The following is an 8,402-nucleotide window of genomic DNA, read 5'->3' on the forward strand; positions in this document are numbered from 1 at the left end:
AAAAATTTCAATTCTATCAAAAACAATTTATTTCTTCTGTATCACTGACTTTGTTTTGATTCTTAAATCACCAATTCTGAAGATGAATGTAATTAGCCAGTAAGTTTCATTTCCTAACTCAATTACTGATGTTAATACAAATAACACATACATTAATATTCAATTAAGAAACTGAAGTATCACAGACAAGATAGCGAATGGTGGTACGTGAGAGTGAAGAGGAAGAACATTCTAATTACTAACTGCAAGAAGCTGTCATCAAGCCCTTCTGATACAGGACAAAACAAAAAGAAACTTATCTCCAAATATTATTTGCTTTAGCGATTTTACAGTTCAGGTAATTTCTAGGTTTTTTTTTAAGTCTGCTGTAGACCCTAACTTTGATTATTTTATTCAAAACACCTGCTTCCCAGTGGAAGAGAACTTAGGAGTCTGAAACAGCTTAAGCAACTGAATGCCTCAGCGTCATCGGCAGATAAAGGCTACCAATACAACCCTTCAGTAAATAAATAAAAAATCACCCTGCCCTGGCACACTAGCTGGACCTCAAGGACTCGACAGTCCCCGCAAGGCGCCGCGGCCGGTCGGGTCAGGATCCTGAGCCAGAAGCCGAAGCAGCGGCAGGGAGCTCCGCGCTCTCTCCCTCCCTCTCCTACCTCCAGAAGCCACCGGGCACGGGCAGGAGGGTCCGCTCTCAAGCTTTCCAGACCGAGGCCTCTCACGCTTCACAGACACGGAAGGTGTACCAAAGACGCAGTGATAAACTTCTCTATTGGCTTTTGCTTCGAGTGCCGCGAAGTCCCCAAAGGGATCGCGCAGAAGCCCCACCAAGAACCCGCCGGCCCAGAGGAAGGGCGCAGCACTACAGCAGGGCCGCGGGCAGCGGCCCCCCTACCGCAGCGCTGGCGCCCGGGGCAGCCGAGGCCCCGCGGGTGTCACGTACGGGGGAGCCGGACGGAGGTACAACGTAATCCTACAGCTACGAGGCGGGGTGCCCTTACGGCAGCTGGAAGTCCCCAGCGTGAGGGCTCGGTCACAACAGCAACCAACAGAACCAAAAGCCTGGCACAGAAACATCACCTGCTCAACTAATAAAAAGCCAAATCCTTAAAAAGGCCAGAAGAAATCCAGCCACTGGATCAGCCAGGATTATTTTTAACTGTCGGTCACCATTTTCTCTCCCCGATCTCACCTACATCGGGGCACGCAAGCACCTGTTTGAGAGGGAGGGCAAGTGCCCGCAGTGACTCACCAGGGGAAGGCTAGACCTGTAAGTGAGCTGCATCATCATCTCTGCCGCAAGACAGCGTTTGTTCAGAAGTCAGGAATAAATCACAGGATTCCACATCTCACATTACAGCTCCACCACATTTTTCCTTCTTTGCAGGCAATTTAACTTATTTTACACTAAGAGCTGTGATGTGCTTAGCACTAATACTAAGTAACACTGTTTCATTGCTCTGCCCTACCTTCTACTGAGCGTCTTTTGCCTCCAATTTTAATCCATTTTATGCTCCATTTTACTGAGTTTCTGTGTAATCAGAGGCGTCAAATTGCTCTGAAACTCATTAAAAATATATGTCTTTACATGTCTGGCTTTGCAGACTACTGTAGCAGTTTAGTTTTTCTCCCCTTCTTCCTTTACTCATTTCCCTGTATCTTCTGATACCGCCTTACTGCCGTGTATTTGTGCGCTGGGACCACATCTTGATTTTTAACTTGGTTCATCAACATTTCAAAGCCCCGTCCTCCCTTTCCTACATTAGTTTCAAAAGTCATTTCTTCTGCTAAAGCCATCTCTCTTAAAATGCTACTTCCAAGGCAGCTAGCTGAAGAAACCACTAAAAATTCCCCTTTCAATTTCCTCCTTTTACTTGCTTGGGTTATTGACAAAACTACAGCTCTGGGGATACCCTCTCTAAACAGAATTCTCTCTCCCCTCATCAGAAGTACAGAAGTTTGTTGATAACGGCCTGAATATATCGAGCTGTCCACAGCTACACATTTGATTAAAATGTTTTGACCATCAAGAGCTGGAGGCAAAGTTTATTAATAGATTTAACATGATGGAAGGGATCACTGTGATCATCTAAGTCTAACTATTCATCCTGGATCACCTTATGTTCAGGAGAGATATTACATACAATATCCCATACTGGAACAGAAAGCCATTTTTCCCCCCTCATAGAAACAGGAGTCTCAGCTACAAGATTTGCAGTCAGTAATTTGATCAAGATGTTGAACTGACAATAACATTTTAAAGAAAATCTACCCAGCATTAACGGAACTAGAGGAGAAAGCCCACAAGTATCTTGTTTTAAAATTTGCTTGCTTCATATTTTTCCTTTCCCTCTGACAAATCCCTCATCCTGGGAAAATAATTTGTCTTACACAGCAAATGCATAACACTACTTTAAGACATAACAGTGCAAAATACAGCAGTTGGAGTGCTTTATCACAGATCACACTGTACCCAAGACATACTGAGAAACAGCATCAAATACTGCCCAGTTATGAATGGGATTTTGACTGAAATGCTGGGAGATGAGATAGTTCCTCACCATGACTTAAGAACTGGGTGAAAAGTCTGACCGCTGCAGTTTTAAGCGGCACAGGTACTGACAGACAAGGGACAAAATAATAGCCAAGAGCAAATCATATTTTTTTTTGAAATAAACAGCTTCTTTTCTCAGTATTTGTGTTTTACTGGTTGCCCAAAAGTAACACATTCCTCAAGCAAGCTCTCCTTTTCCAATTCATAAATCTCCCAACCGTATTTGTTACTTTATCTGCAAAAGCAACCTGCTCCTGTGATTTTGTACAGCAAACTAATTTGTATTGTGTGTGCAAACTACTACTTTCCCAATTTCAACTATGCCTAAAACCATTTCAGGAATGGCATTTACCAGCACCTCTGCAATTCTGCCCTCTTGGTATATTCTAAAGAGGTCTCTCCAACAAGGAGCAGACTTATGTTATTTTCGGCAAATCCACGTCAAACTGTAACTCTTCTTTGAAATACCTTGTGTATTGTCACTAGTAAGTCAAGCAAGGAATACAAATTCTAATTTATTTAGGGAAATCGCCATCCTGATCACCAGGAAGTCATTATTACAAGACCAACAACAATTACTGGGTAAAGTAGACATTGTTAGGCAAGGGCTAAATAAACACACCAAGCCAACCCAAGATACAAGTGTAAGTGACTTCAGTCTTGGATAGTCTATGAACCCAACAGTACACTCTTATTGGCTTTAAAGGGATTATTTTGATCCTAAATATTTGAAGGAGAAGTGGGGGAAGAAGAGAATAAGAAAACATTATAATTCCTGGCACTTTCACGTAACACATTTGCTTCAATGGGAGGCACATGGGATTAATTTGGCCCACAGAAACAGGAAGCGCTCTAACAACAGACAGGAAAATGTATTTTCATGCAAGGTCTGCATAAAGCAATTTTTTATACTTTACTTTCCCTCATTTTTGAAGGGAGAGGAATATTTTGAAGCAGTTTCCTATATATTCAGCTTCTTCTCTCAGCATTTTTAAGTATCAGCTCTCCTTAATAAATCTCAGCTTCAGAAAAGTTTCAAAAACCCTGCATTCACCAGAAAGGCATGTAAGGCAATCAGTTCTCTTTTGCAGTGGTCTCTAATGCATCTACAGATTCAAATCACTAATTAGCCCTAATGATCATATCGATTTTCCCTGAGCACACTGTACAGGAACAAAATTTTCAATCACTCCAGACCAGTCAACAAAATGCAGTGGGTAACACAAAGCCAGAACCAAGGAGAATGCTAGTCCAAAGTTAATTATTTTCAAAAATAAAACAAAAACAACAACAAAAACTATCAGGCAGGGCATAGTTGTTGTTCTAGCTTTTAAAGAATAAATGCCTGAACAATAAATACATTTTTCATAGACTAGAACAGCATGCTATTAGAGTCTCACTTAGTTATCTCCCACTGCAAGATGGAAACCCAAAAGACTACTGAAGTTTTGTTAACATAATCCCATAAAATCATATCCATTTAACAGGCAGAGATACAGCAGTAGCAGCAGGGAACTATTTTTTTTTCCTGTCAGTGTTTGCAGACACCTTGCTGCAGTGAATGCTGTCCTGAATGCAAATTACCTCAGCTCCCTAAGAGGCACACTGCAATGTCTGAGACTGCCAATATACAGTACAATGCCAGCAGACTTATATTTAGGAGCAAGGGAACAGAAGAAAACAGTCCAGAAAGAGTACAAATTTGTATTTAAGTGAACAAAGCCAAGAAACCAGTGCAAGATTTGAATGGCACAAAAGTTAACCTAGTCTTTGTGCAGCAAGGACAGAGGTGACTGTACTGATGGCAGAAATGTTTTTTCTTGCTATGAAAGTGAGTTACTGTGTCCTTGTGTTCTGAGCTATCTAAATCAAGTTGACTAAGTGGAGATACAACCTTCTAGGATAGCTTAATCCCATGCAGAATCAAAGTAGTGCCACACTCACACCTTGCAGAGCTCTTGGCTTGTGAAAGGTGCTGAACAAGCAAGCAGCAGCCTACACCTGCTTCTTGGCAGATAGCTAATTTTGAGTTAACATGCATTCATGCATTTGAAGTAAAGATTTGTTCGAGTTACTATCAACTCTGAATTCTAATGTAGCAGAAAAAACAGACACCAAATCCACATTAGTTATTCCCTTCAAAACCAGATTATTAATCATGCTACTCCACTGAACGCTTTCTCTAAACTGTCTCCAGGTATTAGCCTCGATATTTTCCAGCCATTTCAAAGTATCTCTGAAGATTCAAGTACTCTTTTGTCCAAAACATTAATTTAATGTTAACTTCTAATAGGAAATAATTTTTGCTTTGTCCTGTAAGCAGTTAAACACACCAAGCTTTTTCAAACTCAAATGTTAATAAAATTCAATTGCAATTTTGCATGACAATGAACCTGAATAACTTGGACTACAGGATGTTGAAGAGCAGAAAGATTTCTCTGCTAGAAGTCAGAAACTTAGATTGCAATGCACAACAAAAGACTGATGCTGTAACAGACACCCTAAGTAGCCCACTTCAACATTAGAAATGTTTTCAAACACCACCAAGAATGGAAACACTCCCTGATCTTCTGCCTCCCAGCAGAGAAAACCTGCGATCTTCTGCCTCCCAGCAGAGAAAACCTGCGATATTCCCTACTTCATCAGGCCAGTGTCAAAGGCTGCAAGGAAACTATTGAGTGTACAGGAATTATAACAGGTCTTATTTAGTCTTTGCAATAATTAACACTGAATTTACTAGTCTGAGAAGAGTTCTGATATGCCTGCCATATAAATAATGCAGATTTTCTCTGATGCATTTATAAGCAAATGTGGCTCACGTAACACATCTAGTTTCTCCAGTTGCTTTCCAGATACAGATCTGAGACAATTGCCAGTGTCCTGCCCCCAAGCAGTAACGTAAGCAAGTGGCATATTTCACAACACTTGGCAGAGACAAGGACTAGAGATGTGTGGGCTACACTAACTCCTCCTTTCCCCTAAGGTTTTCAAGGGGGTCAAAGCCATCCTCCTGCATTAGAAAAACCCTTTAAAATCCAGTTAGCATTTTGTAAGCCAGAAAAGTGTAAACACCTGTGCTTTTTTGCCTTTTTTTTTTTTTTAAATAGGAGAAAGAACACACCCAGCTTTATGTTGCGCTGGGGGATTAAAGTTTATACTTGCAGAATCAAGGCAGTCTGATCACCTTTTGTCAGCAGCAGAAGCAAATGCAGTCGCATTCTGACTACAAAGAAAAGAGAGGGAGACTACGAAGCTACGCTGGGATTATAGGATGCTGGACTGCACGCCGCGGTGGCCACTGCCAACAGGAGGAGCAGATAGGGAGCCAAAGTCCCGCTAAAAGAAAAGAAATTGTATACGCAAGGTTTCTTCACCGCATTTTCTAGGAGAAATGGATTACGAATGAAAAAAAGGGAGGACTTACATACCTACATGAGAAAAGCCTAAAATCATCACCAAGTCTTCCTTTTATTTCCCACATCTTTGGGATTCATTTCCTTATCTTAATTTTGTGAGTTTTTCATACTGCAATCATATTTAGCAATCATGATGCAAGAAAGTACTATGAAGCTGGTTATTGCAGTGCAGGGACATTTGAGAAGCAGCACATTGCTCTTGTTGCAGCCCTCACAACCTTCCTGCCATCCAAAAGCCACAAGAAGAATGATCACACTGAAAAGGTATGCATCGCACATACGTTTAGTAAATAAATGTCACCCCATGGAGGGTGAAAAGAGCAACAATCAAAGACAGTGGATGAGTATGAAACTGTTAAAAAACACAGGGTTCCTATTGTTAGTGTACCTCTGTTAGAGGAGGATGAAATCCATTAAGTCTGCATTCTACAAATACAACTGCCAATTCCTCTTTCCTGATGTAAACATGGAAGTAAAGCCTTGGGGAAAAAAAAAAAAATCCCACCAATAAAAAATTGTGGATTCAGGCACTTATCCATAAGTCACTACACATTAAAGCTAAAACAAAGCACACTATGAACAGCATTGTGATAGTCTGTTCTTATCTGTGCATACTCATTGCTAAATTAAGCAGGCCTCGTTCCCCGGGAATGGGTGAAAAGACACTCCCCAAGCAAAACAACCCGTCGCTTATATTTGACATGTTGTCATTCCCAACAATATAACAAGTGTATGTCAGAGATTTCAAGCTTTATTTCGTCAACTTTGCCCTTCCACATCCATAAAACCAAGCTCCCGTGACAACACAAGCACGAGCACAGGACTTCACACCCGCTGTCACACCACAGAGTCGCCGGGTTTAGACATATAAATGGGCGTGTGCGTTAACTTGCTCATAAGCAATAACTTTCCGACGTTTGGAGTTCACGACAGCTTATTTTTACAGCACGGCCAAGGTAACACAGATAACCAGCCTAAGCTGCAGTGCTGCGCTGATGTGGCAGCAGCTGCCTCCTGAAGCGTAACGTGTCGAACGGGTCCAACGCGGGGTTCGTCGCGGAGGGGGGGGGCAAAGAAAGAGGCATCGGGGAGGGGCAGGCGTGAGGTACAGGTCTGTCGGGGGGGGGGGGGGGACACACGACTACTCTCCTGCCAGCCTGAGGGCTGCCCAAAATAAAACTTGAGAACACTTCGTGCCGAGATGGGGGCTGAGGGTATGAGCTGAGCTCCGGCTACCCCCCGCCCCAGCTCAGCCCCTCCGAGAAGCGGCTCCGCAGCCGCCCCGGCCGCCGGCGGGGGCACTGGTGCAAGCCCTCACCGCAACGGGCACGCACGGCCGAAGTTGATTAAGCGAGCCTTCCCCCCCCTCCCCGGCTCTGAGGAGGAAACCCCACCTTCCATTTACACAAACCGCCCGCCGCCGGGCGAACAGGCGGAGGAAGCCCGCGGGAGTCTGCCCGCACCGAACCCGCACGGCGGAGCGACCCGCGCAGGACGGCGCTGCCGCCTTCCCCGCTCCCCCCCGGGGCAAGCCGGCCCCGGGTCCCGTCCCGTCCCGTCCCCCCGGCGGTGGGGCTCTTCCGCGCCCCCCCCCCCCGCAGCGCTGCGGCCGAAGGAACCGTTGGGGCCGTTACCTGCGAGCGTCCTCCGGGCGGGGGGCCCCGCGGGCCGGGTGGGCGCTGCTCCGCTGGAGGCGGCGGGGCTGGATTTCCTGCGGATAGCCGCCCGCCTGAAGTGCGCGCCCTCGGCTCCGCTCATCCTCGGGGGGGGGGGGGGGGAAGAGAGAGAGAGACAGAGTGAGGGAGAAGCCGCGGGGTCCTGGGCGCCCCTCCTCGACCCGGGGCCGGCACAGCCCCGAGGGCAGCGCCGCCCTCCCGCGCCGCAGCCGGCCCCTCACCTGCCCGCCGCTCCCCGCCCCTTCCCTCCCCCGACAGCACCTTGCCCGGCCGCCTCCTCCCGCCGCCCCGACCGGACCGGACCGGACCGGACCGGAGCTGCGCGGCAACTTCCCCGCGCCGGACACCCGCGGCGCAAGTTCCCTCCCGCCCCGGGCCGCGCAGGGAAGTGGGTGCCGCCGCCGCCGCACCTGCTCTGCTTCCTCCCGGCCGGTGCTGAGCCGCCCCGGCCCCGGCCCTGAGGGCGGCTGGGCCGGCCGGGCTCGTTGCCTGGGCCCGCGGGTAACCCCGCCGCGCCCCGCTCGGGGACAGCCCCACCGCCTTGGTGTGCGGCCGCCTCTCACCGCTCGCCTCCGAAAAGCCGTCCCTGGAAGGGGAGGCCCCATTCCTGTGAGATTTATCTGTGTCCGTAGAAGTTGGCCGTATTGCGGTCCTCCTGTTCCAAGGAGAAAACTCAAAGGCGTCCGAGTCCTAGCACTTAGTGAGTTTCCATGCCAGGAACCGAGCTGCAATACTTGCATCAATAGTACTTCCAGC

The 8,402-nt window shown here is 46.6% G+C and overlaps 1 protein-coding gene across 1 annotated transcript in view; it reads right to left on the reverse strand.

Annotated features, from left to right (window-relative positions):
• Positions 1-7,756, reverse strand: part of FGD4 (FYVE, RhoGEF and PH domain containing 4) — a 106,305-nt gene extending 98,549 nt beyond the window's left edge. Inside the window, exon 1 of the mRNA XM_075050907.1 lies at positions 7,605-7,756. Coding sequence (XP_074907008.1) covers positions 7,605-7,728 — 124 coding nt within the window. The 5' untranslated portion in view covers positions 7,729-7,756. The remainder of the gene's footprint in view (positions 1-7,604) is intronic.
• Positions 7,757-8,402: the final 646 nt, after the last annotated feature.

This window comes from Buteo buteo, chromosome 19, assembly GCF_964188355.1.
Source record: "Buteo buteo chromosome 19, bButBut1.hap1.1, whole genome shotgun sequence".
In the NCBI taxonomy this organism is placed as follows: Eukaryota; Metazoa; Chordata; class Aves; order Accipitriformes; family Accipitridae; genus Buteo; species Buteo buteo.